Source organism: Heloderma suspectum, chromosome 1, assembly GCF_057233095.1.
Source record: "Heloderma suspectum isolate Gila_16-S chromosome 1, 16-S_ref, whole genome shotgun sequence".
In the NCBI taxonomy this organism is placed as follows: domain Eukaryota; kingdom Metazoa; phylum Chordata; class Lepidosauria; order Squamata; family Helodermatidae; genus Heloderma; species Heloderma suspectum.
Genome location: NC_139458.1, coordinates 285,349,244 through 285,369,292, shown reverse-complemented (window position 1 = coordinate 285,369,292; position 20,049 = coordinate 285,349,244). Strand labels below are relative to the sequence as shown.

At 40.8% G+C, this 20,049-nt stretch overlaps 1 protein-coding gene across 1 annotated transcript in view; it reads left to right on the top strand.

The window, feature by feature from the left end:
* The first annotated feature begins 7,560 nt into the window (after positions 1–7,560).
* Positions 7,561–20,049, top strand: part of CSMD1 (CUB and Sushi multiple domains 1) — a 1,446,416-nt gene continuing 1,433,927 nt past the window's right edge. The window contains exons 1-2 of the mRNA XM_084811779.1: positions 7,561–7,564; positions 8,241–8,457. Coding sequence (XP_084667905.1) covers positions 7,561–7,564; positions 8,241–8,457 — 221 coding nt within the window. The remainder of the gene's footprint in view (positions 7,565–8,240; positions 8,458–20,049) is intronic.

Below are 20,049 nucleotides of genomic sequence, written 5' to 3'. Positions count from 1 at the left end.
AGCCAAGATGGAGAAGCCATGTGGCGTAGCTGTTTCTCATTACACAGTGCATGGTGCATAGAAGTAGGGGTGTACGGAATACTCACCCTGTTCCAGTCCAAGTGTCCGCGGGGGGGAGGGAGGCGATTTGTCCCTCCCCCCGGAATCCTGCCTGGCCAGCTCCGCTTTGCAGCAAGTTCACAGACCCGCCAGCCAGGGCCGCCCGCATCTGGACTTCCGTCTGCTTCCGGGCTGCAGCCGCAAATGGTGTCCGGCATAGGGGATGCCATTTGCATCCCTGCCCTTGGCCGTGATTGGCTACCTAAATATTTATGTAGCCAATCATGGCTAAGGGCAGGGACACAAATGGCATCTGCTATGCTGGACGCCATTTTGTTCTGAAGCCTGGCTGCAGATGGCTGCGGAATTAAGACGACAACCTGGACCAGCTGCTGCCAGGTAGGGTCTGTCCCAGGGGGATTTCGGGGGTGGTGGGATGGTAGTCTGTTCCACCATGGACTCCGTGGAGTCCATGACGGATTTCTCCGCCATCCCTACATACAAGAACACAATGCAAAAGGAGGATCATCAAATCAAACATGCTATAAAGGCTTTGGACAAGTCAAGTTTACAATCTAACAAACCACATGCACGCTGAACTCAAATAAACAGTAAGTGAAGACAATTCCTGCCTGCAGGCTTACAATCTAAAAAGACATGACACACAAGGAAAAAATAATAGGGAGGGATGGGGGGGGATACATTTAGGCAGAAATAAGTTCTACAACTCCCAGCATCCCCCAGGCAGCCTTTCAGTAGGAATGGTGTTGCTTCTCACTCTCATCTCCCTCAGCACAGCCTGTTGGAATGGAATTTTTAGGCCGCCTTTAAGGGTAGAGCTTATAAGGGTAGAACTTACAGGATAAAAAAATACAAAACTATATGAATGGACAATTTTTTTAAAATAAACATTTTATTTTTGAAATAGATTATCTTTCTCTAGAAGAAAATGGTGGTGATTCTGAAGTAAATGTGTTCACCATCAGGATAGCAGAAGCAACCTCCATTTTATTTTTGCAGTCATAGTTGTGATATAATTTAAGTGAGTTTAAAGTATAAAGCTATACATGCTCAGAGTACTATTGTTTTTAATCGGGGTTGGCAAACAATTGTACACAATGGTGTGTGAACTTGTTCCTGTATTGCAATGGCTGCTTTTCTGTGTGATTCTGAGAATATAGGCATTATTTTAATTATGATCATTATCATTGATGTTATGGTTTGGGGTGTTTTTGTGTATATATAAATGGGGGGCAGGTTGCAAATGGTTCTTGCTGGCTTCCAAGGGATATAATCGTCATCATCATCATTACATACAAAAGGATGCCTATACTTTCTCCTGTGCAGTCCAGTCCTTGCTTCTTATAAGATATGCGTAATCTGGACAGCTTCGGCTATTGGGTGGTGCAGAAATGAAAATACATGCATACATATATACATACATAAATTTGTACTGTGCTGCTTCTGAGTAGGCCTGCTTTGGTGGATGCTTTGTGATGGATTTTTGGATGCTTTCAGAACAAAAGCATGGATGTTGGGAGACTTTCAGAAGTTGTTCCTATGTTCCAAAGGCTGCTTTTCTATGTGGCTCTGAGAGTATCACATCTTATTTTAACTATTATCATTGTTATTATGGCTGTGTGGACTCTCTGCTCCCATTCATGATCTTAAAATCACCTGACTCTCTGTTAAATGGGAGTTATTGCTAGAACAGGAGAATGTGGATGCAAAGGAGTACTTTTGTGTGGTTATGTGATTCCCCGCCCCGCCCCCCCCCTGCATGATTTGTGCCTCAGTTTTCTCCTTCTGTGGTATGGGTCAGGGATTCAAAGACTGCTTCTCATCCACTGATCCCCCTTGGCTCTGCCTCTCATGATGCTTTGGCTATGCCTCTACTGGCTTGCCCTCTGTCCCACCGTTCAAACTGGCCACCAGCCTCCATTGTGTGATAGTGGTGTTTAAAATTATACATGGTTAGAGAAAGTGGATAGGGAGATATTTTTCTCCCTTTCTCATAATAGTAGAACCCAGGATCATCCCATGAAGCTGATTGGTGGGAGAATCACGGCATGTAGTTAAACTATGAAATTCACTGTCACAAGATGTAGTGATGGCCACTAATTTGGATGGCTTTAAAGGCATTTAAAGACACTGCACAACATCATGACTGACCATGAGGCATGTCAGGTAAGGCATCAGCCTTAGCTTCTAATTTCCTGGCTTTGTGGAGTTTGGACCAATGTGAGATAGCCTTATTGTCTGGTTTTTAAACTGGCAGGTTTTTTGTTGACTGATTAAGCAATGTTTGTACTGTGCTCCAGGTTAAGGCCATGTGGTGCCAATGTGTCAAGGGTGTATATCCAGAAGTTCTCCCTCTTAGTCAATGTTGTTGGATTTGCTGGCATATCTGTAGCTGTTACAGATAATGCAGCTATGGCCCTTAGTGTTGAAATGCTTTGCAACAGGTTGCTCCACTTTTTAAATCAAGATTGCTGATTTGTGGTTTCTGAAGCATGTGTGTAGCTCAGTAGTAGTTTTTCCTTTGTACTGGATATGATACCCTGTTGTTGTTGTTTTGCATTCAATGACATAAATTATATTGCAGGACCTACAGGTAATGTTCTGTTTGATGTAAAACGTTCATCACATCCTTGTGCTTTTGATAGTAGTTGTTTCCATGAGTGAAGTTCTGTTTGTTGTTGCTTTTTTTTTTTTTAAACAGTCTCTTTCTCTCTCTCTCTCTCTGAATATATAATGTTGAAGCATCTTGTTCCTTAGGTGTCATATTACAATATCAAAGTGCCCCTATGTGATCTTCAGCTTAACCACAGTTACAACTCACCTAATTAGGGTCCTATATTGTACTAAAATAGTAGCAGCAGACACAACTTTTCTGTGAAATCAGAGGTGCTTGTGTTGGAGCCAACACTTGGAATCTTTATGCCACAAAGCAGCATTATTAACAAGACTTAGGAAGCAATCCTATGGCCACTAGACACTGTCTAGAGGGCCATAGGATATGCTCATTCCCAGGAACCGACCACGGAGCCCGTGCTGTGAGGTTAGTTCCTAGAAAACTGACTGCCCCCCTCATCTGCACTGCCTTGGAGGCAGCATGGAGAAGCCCCATCCTCCGCGCTCAGAAGAGGAGCATAGAGCAACTGAAAATGGGTGGGAATGGGGGGCGTTCCTGGGGTGGGGAGAGTGGAGCTGCGCGTACGACACATCTAATGTGTCATATAGTAGCTTCCTCTCCCGGTCCCCCCCCCCCCCCGCTGTCTAGTGAAAAATAGCAAGGCAGGAGAGGTGCGAAGGGAATGATCCCCCCATTCCTTTCCTGCCTTGCTTTGGATAGATGGTCGCCTCCGAGTTCAGAGGCGGCCACTTATCTAGTTAGGATTGCACCCTTAATGATCATTAAAGTTTGGGGGCTTTTCGACAATGTATTATGATTTTTGAAAATTGGCTGTAAATATGTTGACAATAATGATGCATCATTGAGTGTTGATACTTTCTCTAGTTAAATAACCATTTTACCTCAGTGTGTTTGATTATTCGTTCACTTCTAACAAAGACTTATGTGCTCTCTAACTGTATCTGCCTGGAGAATAACATTAGGATGCTTGCACAGGCAGCCTCTTTTGCTGACTTTCAATGAAGGAGTCTGTACCAGTTAGATTTGCACAGGAAGTAAATACTGATGTGGTTCTCAAGGCCAGATCTCTACCTCGTGTCATATCGATACACTCCCATCATGGTGATGCTATATCTCTCTTGCGCATTCATACCTTGTAGTGCACACAATGACATCTGTTGCAGTATTTTGGATAATACAGAATAAAAAGCGGGAAATAATGCTAGAAAAGCGACATACGGAGTGCATAATGTGCCCGAACAGTTATCAATGCACTTCAATACTGATAAAAAGCACTAGTGTAAATCTAGCCCAAGAACACTGACATGCCCAGGGGCACTTTTGACTTTTCCCCTTGGATTGGTAGCCTCCCCCAACACCACCCTGCCTCATGCCATATCCCAAACTGCGTCTCAAATTTCCTTTAGTTTTGAGGTTTTCTATGCAACAGTGGAGGCTGGTGGCAGTGAATCTGCTCTCGGTTTCAGTCAGAATGCTAAAGGAACTATCCAAGGTGTGAAGCACCCGGGATAACTCCTTTACCAGTCTGAATGGTTCTGTCTGAAACCCGGAGCGGATTTACCACCTCACTGATATTGGAGCCACCAGCCTCCACTGCCATGCAGTATGGTGAGATACTATTCAAAGAACATGAGTCCAAAGCTCCCTTGGGAGCTAGCCTCGTGTTGCTGTTTTTTAATGCAGGCCAAATTATTTTCCCCCCAAGCATATACTAGTGTAATAGGCAACATGCTACCTTCTTTGTCTTTCCAGGATTAAAAATTACAAGGCCTAGAAAAATGGTGAATTATTTTAATGTACACAGTGAAAGAGGATTGGCACTGAACTTCTACCCACATAACTTACCGTCATCATCCATTTTCTATTATAAAGTTGCATCCCGTTGCATGAGTGCATCAGCCATCTCAACCATAGCATGTTGTACCAAATCCATTTAATAGGTCACTGGCGAAAGGACATAAATGTGTATAACTTTTGAAAGAGAAGGCAAGGAACAGAGAAGATGGATTTCTTGAAGATTTTCACATATAAAGAGGTTAATATTTTAAACAGAAAATTGCTTATTTAAGAAATGTTTTATGGAAGCATCCAGACATTTAAGAGAATAGTATTACTTTCATTATCCCTGGATTTTTCTGCAGCCAACCTAGTGTCAGAAGGTTCTCTTTTTTCTTTTAATAAAACCATGCTTGAATAACAAGTTGCTAATTGCATACTCTTTTCAAGCATATGTTAAAAGTAATTAATGTAACTTTATAATATGTCCATTAAATTATCATAATATTTAATGGAGCCTTAATGGTTTTGGTTGCTCTTCCTAGAAATTTCTTCTGTTCATTCACAATATTCCACTGAAGGGGTGTCCATAACTATACTGATGGTTCTGTATTCTTCTCATCTCTAGGTTTGTTGTAACATTCCAAGATATATTAACAGGCAATTTTTCAAAAGTATATTTGTTGGAAAAGCATTGTCCCTGTGTAGAGGTAAAAGGGAAGGTATATAAACCATGCGCAGGGGAGTGGCTGCCTGGCAGGCCAAATGCAGCCTCCCCTCCTCACTCCACTCCATCCACTGTGCAGCACTAAACAAAGCATGTGTTTCATAATGTCGACTTCTGACCATTAAGAAACATTTGCAATCATTCTCAATCCATTAACCCTTTCCTGTCTAATTCTCCCCCCTCCAGTCTGACTCCGAATATATATGACAGTCAACAAGAATGCATCACCGTAGCCCTATTCAGGCATTCTGAACCTGAATAGGGGAAATGCATGAGGAGAAGGACCACTCCAACCCCAGTCCTCTCTCTCACTGTGTTTGTCACCCTCAATTTTGTCATTCTGGCTCACATGGAGAGCCTCGACAGATACAGGAAGCTCTCTTCTTCAGACAATTGCCCTCCATGAGTTAAGGGCAACACATGTGAAAAGGGAGAAGGACAGGATGGAAGGAGCACTCCTTCTAATGTGTTTGCCCTGTTCAGGTTTAGAACATCTGAATAGGGCTCATACGAATTGTGGCATTAGATTTCAGATACTGTATGCACAGTCAGGGCCACTGAAAAAACAATGTCTCAGACCACAGAAAAGTCATCTTTATGTATACAGTTTGTACTCATATAGGGACCATAGAGGCAGTCAAGTGAACATACATGGGACAGGCGTAGGACTTGCCACCATGATCCTGTTCCCTTCTAATTGTGTTCACTGTACATGCAGCCAGCATGGGAACAATGCTTTAGAAGCCGAAGAATAAGATAAAGCTGACTCTGCTGTTATAATACCCTGTTCTTCATTATGCAGCAAGGAGGAAGCATTCATAAAATGTAGCTGGTGACAGCTTCCTATTGCCAGCTGAGAGTTCTCTTCCCTTGCTTCAAGCTATGTTTAACAGGATATAAATACATTTTAAGGAACTACTTAATTATAAAAGGCATTACATTTAGGGAAAGAAATGTGCCAGTATCTGCATTATAATGGCTTGGTTTGAACAATTGGCAGATATACTAGGAAATCCTTCTCTTTTTAAAGGGCTACTGAATTCCCACAGCTTTAATATCTATTCATTAGAGTTGCTGATTTAAATTTAGTAGAAAATGGTTACTTATTAGTCCTTAGTTTTAACCTGCAAATCCTTTTTTTTATTAAATCCTTTATGTTAAGATTTAGAAACTCCCACAAGCATTTGACAGCATTTGGTTAGAAGATTTAGACCCAGAGACGTATTCATAGGAAGTTTAAAAATAAAAAATTGTAGCCTGAAATAATTTTTGTTTTGGGTATAACAGCAAGTGCTGCAATTATATTTGTGCCAAAACTACATGTGAGACTTCAAGCGTTATGCACAAAATGTCCCCCCTCCCAACTTTTTTCTGTGCAGACATTTTATTCATTACAAAGCAGATTGATTTTAAGCCTCGGTGTAATTCTAAGCTTTGGCACATCTGTATTTGTGCGATTAATGAGCTCAGCAAGATGGATAGAAAATCTGTTTGTCGTAAATCAAGGCTACTTGATGAGGGGTTGCCTGTTAATAAGCTGTATGCCCTTATATAGTTCTGTAGGATATACTACAAAAACTGAGAGCAAAATCATGCTGTGTGGAATCCCAGAATTCAGTCATGACTGGAAGTATTAGGAAATGAAGCTTTTATTGACTGCCTAATTTAGGGACCATACACACTTTGTAGTCCAATATCAAAACTTTCTGCTAAAAAGGAAACATCTTATGCATTGCAAAGAAATTTGAAGGCTGTGCCTTCATCTTAGTGGAAAGTATTTCTGAATGGTATTTTCATTTATTAAATGCGTATCCTGCTTGAGGAGGCAACATACATGAGAAGATGGATTATCTCATTTCATCCTCACAACAATTTTATGTTGGGTGTTTGGCCTAAGGTCACCCAGCCTCATGGCTCAGCAAGACTCTGGATCCAGGTCTCCCCATTTGTAGTCCATTACTGTCTCTAGTACAATGCAATAGCACGGTATAAGACATTTGAATAAAGATGTGATCAAACATTTTAGTACCTAAACTGAAACTTGAAGTTGGATAATTAAGGTTTTACTGAAGTCCCAGCATGGGGTTTAGCTATTCCAGGAACAATGTATTCAGCATTAGCAATATTAATGTGATCACACCAAGCCACATTACTTATTCCCTCTGGCTGTTACTGCTTGAGAAGCAGTTGCACTAGAGAGAAAGGAGAGAGAGGGAGATACTGATATTCAGGATTTAATTTGTGCCAAAGCTCTCCAGGGCTCATCTCCCAAACCACAGTCCCCATATTTTTAGTGGGAGGGTTCAGTCTTGGAAAAAGTAAATAAAAGAGAGAGTGTGTAGAGAGTGTATTTCTTACACCAATGGGTAACTGTAGCCTGCCCAAGCCTTTGGGATTAGGGGGCACAGTGTCCAGGATAAAAAATACAAATTGGATATATATATTAGCTATATGGGCAGTATCCAATGTGTCATTCTGCAAACTCAAATAGCACTAGCAGAGCTCCATTGAATCTTTTAGTTGTATAACTGGCTGCACATTACGCTTACACAACCAGTTGTGCAAGGAATTGCGCAATCACTTGCACAACTGCACTTATGCAAATGTAACTTTAGTTGGGTTCTCCTCTTGTGCGTAGTTTGTAATCTAGTTTCCACTAGCACAACACCGTTTGTGCTAGCAGAATGACCAGTTGAACCTATGTGTTATTGGTTGCTTGTAACTCTCACTATTCTTCATTGGTAAACCATTAATAACAGAAGGAATAGCAATTTAATTTGAGACTTGTGAACAACTTGGGAAATGTATAAACAATAAACCAACTAGAGTTACACTCAGGTAAAGTATCTGTCATGCTAGATCCTTCCTGATCTTTCAGACATAATATTATATGAGTAGCCACATGCCTTGGAATGCTGAGTTTTCAATATTTGGCTTTCATTGTGTTTTTTCTCTGACAGAGAGGACTGAAAGAAATACTACAGTTGGGAAGCGCTGCTTTACTCATCTCTTTCTCTCTCTCTCCCCCTCTCTGTTTTTCAGGTCAGAATTGTGGAGGTTTAGTACAGGGTCCTAATGGTACAATAGAAAGCCCAGGATTTCCTCATGGCTATCCAAATTATGCCAATTGCACATGGATCATTATCACAGGAGAGCGTAACAGGATACAATTATCATTTCATACTTTTGCCCTTGAAGAAGATTTTGATATTTTGTCTGTTTATGATGGACAACCACAACAAGGAAACCTAAAAGTGAGGTAAAGTAATTTCTAGTTACACTTATACTGTTTAAAAGACTTCCATTTTATGACATAACAATTATTGGTACACAATAATTAATATTCATTGCTCTGTTTGGCTGCTTCATACTTCAAATTCCAAATACCTAGAGGAAAGTTTTCTGCTTTTCATAGTGATAAAGATGTATTTGTTTGTTTAAGGCAAATGATCTGTTTCTTCAGGATATCAATCTTTCTTTGGTGTCTTAAACCAAGTTTTCTGCCATAGCAATCATAGTTACTATTTCTTGTGCTCTTACTATTTTCTGTTCATATCAAGTGCCGGCGGGAGGGGGGAAGTATTGTTGAGTTAATGTCTGACATCTTGTGCTTATGTTGAAGAGCTTATTGCATTGGTAAAACAAATTTAGCAATGTCAGTAATATTTGACAGAGAAACTATAGTGAATACTTTCAAGTTGTCTCAACACAAAAATATTTATAGAAGAGAAATGGAAGATGGTCATGTATTTATTACAGTAAGTCAGAGTTGCATTGCTTTTGAGCTTGGAACATGCTGGTTGTCCAATACTTCTGTCATCCTCCCCTGCATCAGGTATGAGGTACCTTGGGAATATGTAACTAATAGGTCAGGATGACCATGTCACAAATGTATTGGCATCCAGGATTATGCTGTCTTCCTACAAGCCCCTTTAAAGGACTGCCCATGGCAGTTGTCTCCATGGGGGAAACTTTTGAATGCATTAGGTTACTATGCAGATTGGGTTATATTCTTAATGTCACCACAAGACCTGGCATAGAGAAAAGGGCTTGACTGACATGACAGGAGGAAAATCTATACATGTGATTTAGTGTGGAGCAACAGCACATCATGGTTGTTTGTGACACATACTCCACTGCAACCACGCAGCTTCCCTCTCGAATATGCGCATTTTCGCAAAGTCATTTTACTGTGTCTTTTTTCCTTAAACATGGTTCTTGCGTAGCTCCGCTGCAGTGTGCACTATCCCCCTGAATTAAATCCTGTGTACTGGGCATGCCTATTATTTATTGTATTTTTATCCCTCTCCTCAGCCAAAAAATGCTCCTGGAGTGGGTTACAATCAATGATCAAAGAAGACAGTCCCTGCCCGCAGGCTTACAATCTAAAAAAGACACAATACACAAGAAGTGTAGTTTCACGGCAGAGAGAAATGTAGACTACTGAAACCTAATGAATATGTCTACTTCATGTCATATTTAGGGATAGGTGTACTTACCTGGGTCGGCGTTGTGCACTGCTCGACAGAACCCTGCTGGTGGCCTGACACTTTTTGGTGCAGTGCACAAACTGGTGGCCAGCCTGCGGGCACCCTGTGAGTAGCACACAGCCACCCACTTCCTCACCAAACTGCCATTTTGCAGAAAATGGCGGCTCATTCTTTTTCATAAAGTTTTTTTTTTACACAAAAGGCAGCTGTAAATAAGCCCATTTATGCAACATTACAGGCGTAAATGGAGACCAGTCATATTGGCATAGACATTTTATTCAGTTTCTTCTATTTATGAAATGGATGTATCAGGAATTCATGCTTTGTGATTTCCTATATTAAATGACCTGATCAGCATCTCTTGGATGAATGTGTTGATTGGAATTTAGATATCCACCAGATTTCATGCTTCTTTGAACTAGTAGAAATTATTTGCTCTTACTGCAAATGTGCAACAGGGAATTGGAAACTTTTTGTGCTACATAAGCCTATTGTGGTTTTTTGTGTGTGCTTACATTTGTAAAGGTAAAATAATACAGTAGTCAATCACATGTAGTTATACTTCATTAGTCATCATGCCACAAGGCAATATATGCCTCTCAAAAGTATGAAAATTAATACACTTTCATTATTCCAATTCTTTCCAATATGAACATCTTTAACAATAGTAAGAGTTGTATCCAATTGTGTTCCTCCACTGACAGAAGGCTCTTTGATCCAGTAGAGGCTTCAGTGAGCAGAAAAGGCAGGGAGAGGTGACTTTCGCAAATGTGCCCTTTCTCCAGTAGCCCCCCTGCCTCACCTCCCATGCTGTTCCCCAACCTCTGGAACAGATGGGAGGGTGCAGGGTGAACAGAGGAATGGGGAAATGGTTGTGTATCATATAGGCAAATTAATCATACAGCGTGTTCCCATAGATAAATTTATTGTTATTTAAAATAAGAGAAGTTGGAAGGCTGTGGGACACATGTACAATAACGTTTGTCATATGCAAAGCTGCACGTTAAGGAAGGTCAAGAGAAGAATACAAGTTCCAGGAATATGAGCTCTCAGGCTGATTGGAATCTGTCAGCCATATATTGTGACTTCCTCATATTTCCTTTATGTAGTTCCAGACAGGTAACAAAAATAGGTTACCTTGGTCCAATATATATGGCTGCTGGCCTCATTTGACAGTGTTCTTATGAGCTGCATTCTGTCATTCATGCTTAATGACATATTAGAAGTAGAAAAAGTTAATCTCCAGGAAGAACAATCCAACAAACATCTCTCATTTCTTGTTCTTAAGGACCTTTTTCCTCTTTTGGGACCTTTGGCATGAGTATATAGAAATCAGAATCCCCATCCTTCTGTCCATCTGTACTGTACCAATTCTATGCCTTCCAATACAGAACAATATCCTGACTCCTTTTATCTAGGATCAGTGTAAAGCAAGTTCCAGAAGTTCTTCTTGGACCTCAGTCAACCCTGAAAGAGTAGAATTCTATAGAGCGTTAATGAATATTTTCTTTGAAATGTATTTAGTTTTGTGGTGTATTATATACTTAATTTTCATAAGTGGTTACATTATGTCAGGAAAAACCTAAAACCTCTGTTGGTGGGTATGTATCTGGAAACATTTAGAACAGGGGTGTCACACCAGATCTGCAGGGCAAATCCCTGGGTCACCTGGAGTCCCAATCCTGCTCTCAGGGGTCCCCAGATGGCCATGACCCTTTCCCCTGACCACCTATCATTTGAATATTTCCTAGCTTTTGCATGGTTTTTTCCCATTCTAAAAGGTTGAAATTCTTTGTTACTTGCAATAAGAGCTTTAAGACAAAATATGTTGGTATTTTTGGTCCCAGCCCCTTCGCCTTTGGCCCTGCCACATTTGCCTTTGGCCATGCCATTGGAATGCGGCCCACGAGAGCTTCTCCAAAATTGAATCAGCCCTCTGGCTGAAAGAGGTTTGACACCCCTGCTTCAAAACTTCATTGGGTATCTAGATGCAAGAACCTACACTCCCACAACCCCTCATCTGAAATTCTTGCTTTCAACATGTGGGGATGGGTGATAATTTCAGTTTGGGTTTGTTAAGAATTTACCAAAATCGGCATTCTCCATATTTAGGACAAAAAGGAACTTGAGATTTTATTTTTTTTTAATTCAAATTTGGGAGAAACTGACATGTACAGATTCATCTATCCAGACCCAGGACTTTGAGTGCTTAGCTCTCAGAAGTCTATATCTGAATCACTGTGTATTCAACCATGTTAATTAATTGGAGTTACCACTCCTTTTTTCTTAATATCTTTAGAAGCTGACTTGGATCAGGAAAACATTGCTCAGGGAACGGTTAATATTCCATCCCACAGTGCCATTTCTCCAACCATATTCAGAGCCTTCCCACCCTACCCCACAAGGCTGTTTTAAGTAAAAAGTGAACATGTTTGGAGATCTACTCACAGATCTCCAAACATAGATCTCCCATGTAGTTTGGGACTAATCAGGCACAGTTATATACTATCTTAATTCCAATAATCTTAAACTATCTTTTAAGTGCCAAACTAGGTATAACAGGAACAGGCATATTTGTTTGCTCATGTGTGTTCACCATACACATCTGAAGTGGTGTGTGAGGGGTGAGTGTCTCATTTTTACAACAAAACGTGCCTGCAGATGAGGGGAGATGAGCCCTGCCCCTGCCCGTTCCCTTTCTCTGTGACGTCGTACACTGTTTTCTTCAACCTAGCTCCCTTCCAGGATCAGGGTCAGACTGGGTAAATACTGTAGGAGCCTGCAGTTACAGAGTGTGGGGGGGAAGGTAAGATGTAGCAAGAGAAGGGTTCATCTCACTTACCTGGATGCTCCTTTTGTTATAGAATGCAGACTTCACTCCATCACTGCCACTCTAGTTGTGAACAGGGAAGTCACATGAAGAACAAACGTTGCTGCCCCATCCTGTCAGTTCATTCCTTAGATTCTGGTATTTCTTGAAAAATGCACCATTACTTATACCTTTCAGTGATGTAATAGGAGTCCTTGGCACCTTGGTATTAAATCCATGGAATCTTCTGTTATAAGAGAGAGATATAGGTCATTATATAAAAGCACTGTGTGAATGTATGATGATCTGTGACTCAGTGGTGTCTTTGGCGACATTCACTCTAATGAGGAAAATACTGATAATGAGTGCTATCACTAAAATAGCAAGTTCTAATTAAACTAGAACAAAAGTCTCGAAGGATATACTTTTCACATTTTACACTTCAAACTATTTATTTTAGAAACACAATTAACAACACTTAGGACTGTGTTGTAATATAATATTGAGGTCAACAATGTTAATATGAATTATATAATTTTCTAAAAATAGATTGCTCATTGTCATTGCATAATTGCTCTTACATGGGGAGAGAGAGACAGAGAGAGCAGAGAATACTAAAGAACAAATAACTTAAAGCAATAGTACATTGAGACCTAAGGAAAGCTTTTAGCTTCCCTCAGACAGTGTTGTGGTGGCTGTTGCATTTGCTGAAAAATAGTGGTTCAAATGTACCATATTATTTCTGTGCAATGTGATATATACCTGCCCCAGAATAACTTTGCAAATGTAGAAGCCTGTGGAAAAGTAATCAAATACACATGGGAATTGGATACATTTCAACTACCTGAAAAGGCCAAGGTATCAATAAATATAATCTGCCAGTCAAAACCTACAAACAGCTGTATCAGTGGCCGATAGCATCTATTAAAACAGATGCTTAAAATGGTTTTACAATTCACATGACATTTAAGACCCATGGCAATATTTAACTTCCAGTGGAAAAAACCTGGAAATGTCACGACTCATGTTTGCCTCCACCCCACATGCAGTTTTCAGATGCCTGCTTTATAAAACTGAGTACATATTCAACAGACTTGTTTGGAGCTACAATACACAGAAAGTGGGATTACTGAAGAGGAGAACTACCTAAGTAGCACACCGAGAGCTTAGACCATCTCCTGTCCAACCCCATAATGTTCTTTTGAGGCAGCTGTCCCTGTTCTAGCACTGTTGGAGATGGATACTCATTAGGGGGTAACCAGATCACCCTCAACCTGACAACTACTTGCAATGTAGCATGTGTCGCCTGCCCACTGGGAAGGAAAACAGTGAAATGTTTTTGTGGCTTGGCGTGATCACATTACAACAAGCAATATTTCACTGTTTTCCTTCCCAGGGGTGGGGGTGGGGTTGACATGTGAAAAACATTTTAAAGAGAATAGAATAAAAAAATGTTGGAAATGGCTGGGAAAGAAGTGGTTCAAGATTCAGAGCATCTCCACAACCAGCCTAAAATCCTGCATTTAAAACGGGCCTTTCTGTTTCTGTTTTAAATGCAGGATCATGAGAGACTCCCTTTACATGCGCTTCCTCCCTGCCCTTCCCCTCTCCTTTTCCTCCTTATCTGAGTCTTCCATATGTTTCATTACACAGCCACTAGATGGAACTGTGGTCTAGCTCCTCTTATTGTGAGTTAGTTTTCCTCTTTTCATGGAGGGAACTCAAACAGAACTCACGTGCAGTAATTTGATAGATACTTCATTATTTCCGTTCTTTAAAAAAATGGACTAAAGGTCATTTAGTGCGGGAGATGCCCTGGAGGTTGACGACATCATCTAAAGGACCCACAAACCTCTGTGAGTAACCAATCTCAATAGCAGGATAAAAACTCCATGTGAAGAAGCCCTCAGGATGCTGGACTAGTCTGTGTAATTGTTTCTGCATCCTTGTAATAAAACTCCACCTGTTTATGTGTACATATAATATACAGCAGTTATGGAATGCCTCCCCTACCTTGCAATCTTTTTGCAATCAGGCAAAAACATTTGTATTTACTAAGGGCAGTATCCTATACTGCCTGACCACCAGCAGAACCAAGCACCAGAGCAACAAGAAATCACGGTATACCACGTTGGCTCTCAATAAGCTTCGTGAATAATTTTACAAATGTTTTTGCGTTGTAAATTTGAACTGTACCCTGCCCTTCTACCCAAAATGGCATTAAATACATTTTGTTGTTGTTTATTTGGTCAGTCGCTTCTGACTCTTCGTGACTTCATGGACCAGCCCGCCACACCAGAGCTTCCTGTCGGCCGCCGCCACCCCCAGCTCCCCAAGGTCGAGTCCGTCACCTCCAGAATATCATCCATCAATCTTTCCCTAGCATCAGCATCTTCTCCAGGGTATCCTGTCTTCTCATTATGTGGCCAAAGTACTTCAGTTTTGCCTTTAATATAATTCCCTCAAGTGAGCAGTCTGGCTTTATTTCCTGGAGTATGGACTGGTTTGATCTTCTTACCCACCTTAGCATTCCAGTCTCCTGTAATGAAAATAGCATCTTTTTTTGGCATACTATCCAGTAGGTGCTGCAGGTCCTCATAGAACTGATCTACTTCTGCTTTTTCAGCATCTGTGGTTGGGGCATATATTTGGACCACTGTGATGTTAAATGGCTTACCCGGAATTCGAATTGAGATCATTCAGTCATTTTTTGGATTGTAACCAAGCACTGCTTTAGCCATTTTATTATTAATTATGAAGGCTACTCCATTTCTTCTATGTCCACAGTAGTAGATCTGGTGGTCATCTGATGTGAAGTGGCCCATTCCAGTCCATTTCAGTTCACTGACACCCAAAATGTCTATATTTAATCTTGACATCTCCCCAGTAACCACATCCAATTTGCCTTGGCTCATAGATCTTACATTCCAGGTTCCTATGGTGTGTTGATCTTTAGAACATCAGATTCGTCGTTCACCACCAGCACCATCGGCTGCTAGCCGTCCTTTCGGCTTTGAGCTAGCTGTGTCATCACATCTGGGGCTAGTTGAACTTAACCTCTGTTCCTCCCCATTAGCATTTTGACCATCTTCCAACCTGGGAGTCCCATCTTCCAATGGTATACCGACATATCTCTGGTTGTACTGATCCATTTAGTTTTCATGGCAAGAATACTGGGGTGGGTTGCCGTTTCCTTCCTCAGGGATCGTATTAAAATACAATAAAAGCATAACAATTACAGGGGGAGAAATTAAAAACAGCACCCAGCCCAACAGACCAGTTTATATGCCAAAGGCCTTTTTGAATAAAGTGTTTTTTGCCTACTGGCAGAAGGACAATGAAGAGGGAGCAAACCTAGCCTCCCTTGGGGAAGGAGTTCCACAGGCTGTGAGCAGCCACTGAAAAAGGCCCTGTCTCATGTCACCACCAAATGCACCTCTGAAGGCAGTGGTCTCGAAAGAGGGGCCTCTCCAAAATCTTAAGGACCAGGCAGGCTCATATGGGAGAAGGCAGTCTTTCAGGTAGCCTGCTCCCAAGCCATATAGAGCTTTATATAGGTCATAACCAGCATTTTAAATTCTGCCTGGAAACAGACTGGTAACCAGTGATGCTTCTGTAGCAAGGGAGTCATGTGCTCCCTGTAACTGGACCCAGTCAACAGTCTGGCTGCAGCATTCTGGACCACCTGAGGTTTCTGAACAGTTTTTGAAGGCAGCTCCACATAGAGCACGTGATAGTAGTCCAAACAGGATGTAGCTAAGGCATGAGTGCATGGCCAGATACTATATTTGTAGCATTGATGTGTTTCTACTTTAATATGTGGCACTCTAATACATATCTATATAATAGACTTGCAAGTTTTTCTGGCTTGTTTAAACAACTTTCATTTAATATCAGATAGACTTTCTGTTGGTTGCCAAGCAACCATACTAGCAAACTATGCTGCATATGCAGTTCATTAGCTGTTAGTCATTATTGACTTAAGCCCAGTGCAAATCTTTGAGGTGTGGGCAGATGAACACATATAAGCAGGGTTGGGATTGCACCTCATATCCCTGCCCCTAAGTTCCAGATACTGCGTGTCCTGTTTGCACAGGGGCCTATATACACAGGCTTTGTGCAATGCGTAGCCTCCATTTTAGTGTGGCAAAGTGGTGTCTTCCAATTTCCCCCCTTGTCCATGTAGGCAGGGGAAGCAGTGAGCTAGCTAGCTAGCTCCCTGTCTGGCCAGCAGCAGCAGATAGCCTACTGCCTTCCAGCCATCTTACTCTAAGGACACTCGACACAGAGACTCCTTAGAGCAAACTACCTGGCAGACACCAGCTTGGTGGGAGCTAGCTAGTTATGTAATTGCTACTCCCACCCCCATGAAAAAGAAAGAGCAGGAATAGGACTCTGCCATGCTTCATAAAGGTAATCAAAAATACAGTCTTCCTTCCTGTTACCTTGAAACAATTTGGAAGATCCAGCTTCCCAAAATCTGGGGGATTCATTGCCCCTCACCCTGATTTGATAGAGTAACCTAGTTTATTGAACCAGGTAACAGCCCTGACTAAGGCAAACACAGCCCATAGGCCATGTACTGTAGCCTTTTGGGTGCTTGACAACTCCCTTGACTTTGCAGTGCCAGGGCGGCAGCAAAAACTGGAGATTTGTCCAGCCCTGGAGAGCCACTTTACATGACTAGTCACTACATGTTCAGGCCTAACATGAAGCATCCAAGCCCATTAATGCTTTAAAAAAGGGGAATAGGTATCAATAGATGGATTGATAGATATGTTGCATGCAAGAGCCCTATTCAGGCAATCTGTACCTGAATAGGGCAAATATGCAAGGAGAGGGAGTGCTGCAGATGCACCTCTCTCCTTTGTCACATCTGACACCCATGGAGGTCAACTGTCTGAAGACTAGAGTCCCCTGTATCCATGAAAGTTCTCTATGTAAGCCAGAATGTTGGAACATATAACTGGATGAGCTTGTTCTAAAGTATTTTTCAAAATAAGTTAAATGTTAAACAGAATATAATAACCAGTTTACTAACATAGTTACAGACATTCTGTTTCTAAATGTGATAAGCAAAGTGAGTCAACTATGAAAAAGATGAAATGTATACCCTATTTGAGACATTGAACATGAATCAAAATTTACATTTATATCAAAGGTAGAACACTTTCCTTTGGAAAAGTCACCATGCTGTTTAAAAAATACTTCTGTAATCAATGAATAATTGTACAACAGTGTGTGCAATTATTCAGTAAAAGCATTACATGAGCTTCTTCAATTGTTTTTAAAGAATGAACACTGAAGTCAGCACAGTTCTCATTACTTCTCTCCCGTATGCTTTATTGTTTTCTGAAGGCCAGACCCACCATACCATATGCAGCAAAACTGTTGTTTAGACTGCTGATCAAATCATCATATTTTGAGGAAAAAGAACTGTATGACTGACTTGTATGGAAGAAAAAGCCAAAAAGTGTGTGGTATTTCTGTCATGGTGGGTTCATATAACCTTTCCAATGTGGGCTTTATCTGAGTTGAGTCTGACTTTCTGCTTTTGAGATGGAGATTCTGGTAACTATATTAGATACTAGCTAATACCGATCTGTACAATGGACAGTGTATGTGGTATTTCCTGCTGTTAAGTATCTGTCTTTCCCTTACTATTACACCATCATATTGCAGAAAGGCACAAACCAGTTCTCTGTATCATGCAAGGTATTTTCTAAAAAAAAAATCCCTGACCTTTACTGATCTTGGCATGAGTGCATAAAAATCAGAATCCTCATACTTCATATTTACAGCACCAGTTCTTGGTCTTCAAATGCTGGGCAATATGCACTGCATCATAATTCCTTTTATAAGCTAATGAAGCTAAGATCAGATTCATTCTAAATGGAATAGATTTCCCCCATAATTACATATTTAGTCTGAGACATTTCTTTTCCCGCTTTCTTTCATAATTCAAATTAAACCTTACTCTGTGTGGTATTTCCACACAAGACTTTTAAAAAAGCAGAATTAATTCTGCATACTATTTAGCAGTGAATCAAGTGGCTGTGTTCAATTACACAATCAGTTTGTTTCATAAAGTATTAAGCCAGTTGCCAGGTGAGCTTTTTCCTAATTTAGATAGCATAATAAGTAACCTTCTCCTTGCTACTTTGCATGTGAGCTTCTATACCACAGTTTGTTAATCCTCTCTGTGGTTGTACTTTTTAATGTAAGATCTTTCCTTTGTTCACTGGTTTTGGATGCCAAGCTTTAGAGGGAAGCTTTCCCAGGTAAGCACTCTTTTTCTTACTGTAGTGCTCCTTAAACTCTTAGCAAGATGAAAGAAATATGTAATCCGCCCCCCCCCCCGCATTCTTTTATACTGTTCCTACTTCAGTTTGCTATACTTGTAGGAGACTTTGAAGGGGAGGTCTGGGTTATGATTCTACAAAAAAATAATCTTTTTTTGTAGTTACCTAAAAGGCTTTGTATGTATGCAAGACATGTTCCCTAGATATATAGTTAAATCTGGCAGAAGTGACAACCCAAATACTACTGAGTGCCATTTTTCTTGGTAAAAAGGCAGCATACACATCAAATAAATGAATAAATGACTGATAAAGGATGGATGCATGCAAAATATGGCCTTCCCTGTGGCTGCTCCCGGGCTTTGGAACTCCCTGCTGAAGGAGACTAGGTTGGCTTTCTCTCTCTCTCTCTCTCCCTCTCTCTCTCTCTGCTGTTCTTCCACCAGCTGGCAAAGATTGTTTCATTCAAGTAGGCCTTTGGAAGGTAAGCTGGGCTAGGTGCTGTTTTTATTCATTTATTGTTGTTCTTCTTTAAAAAATTGTGTTGCAAATGTATGTTGATTGTTTTAATTATGTTTTTCTTTTAAAACATTTTTATTGTTAGCTCGCTGGAATGCCATTTCCTGGTAGAAAGTGTGTGTGTGTGTGTGTGTGTGTGTGTGTGTGTAGGGATACAAATTAAATAAGTAAATACATAAAGTCTAGCAAAGATAAAGCAGAATTCTACAGCCTGTGTTTGGAGCTACTTTGAAATAAACTCTTGAGTAAGTAGGTTGCCTGGTAGGACTAATCTATTATAATATGTTGACTCTCCTTTATAACACAATACAAGAAAAGGAGGCTTGGGCAGAATTAGTTAGCCTTAGTATTTTGGCCTACATTCGAAATATATTATAGAAAATCAAGGTAAAAATAGGTGTAAAGGAACAAAAATAAGATTCAATCAATACAACCTGGTGCAATTACAAAACAGCAAGATCAAAACAAGCAGAAGTGTCCATCTGCTACAAAAAAGAATGAGAGCAAATACTTTTTAGCACAACACAGTCACAGTTACAAAAGAAGCCTAACCCTGTCAGACTCTTAAGCCATTTCATCCTTTGCGGAGATGGATTCACATCCTTCCATAAGCATATTTGACCCAGTATACCTTTAGGCATGCTACCCAAAACTAGAGATGGCAGAGAATTCCACCACGGATCTCGGTGAGGCTGAATGCCAGTGCATTCGCCCCCCCCCCCGAAATCTGTGGC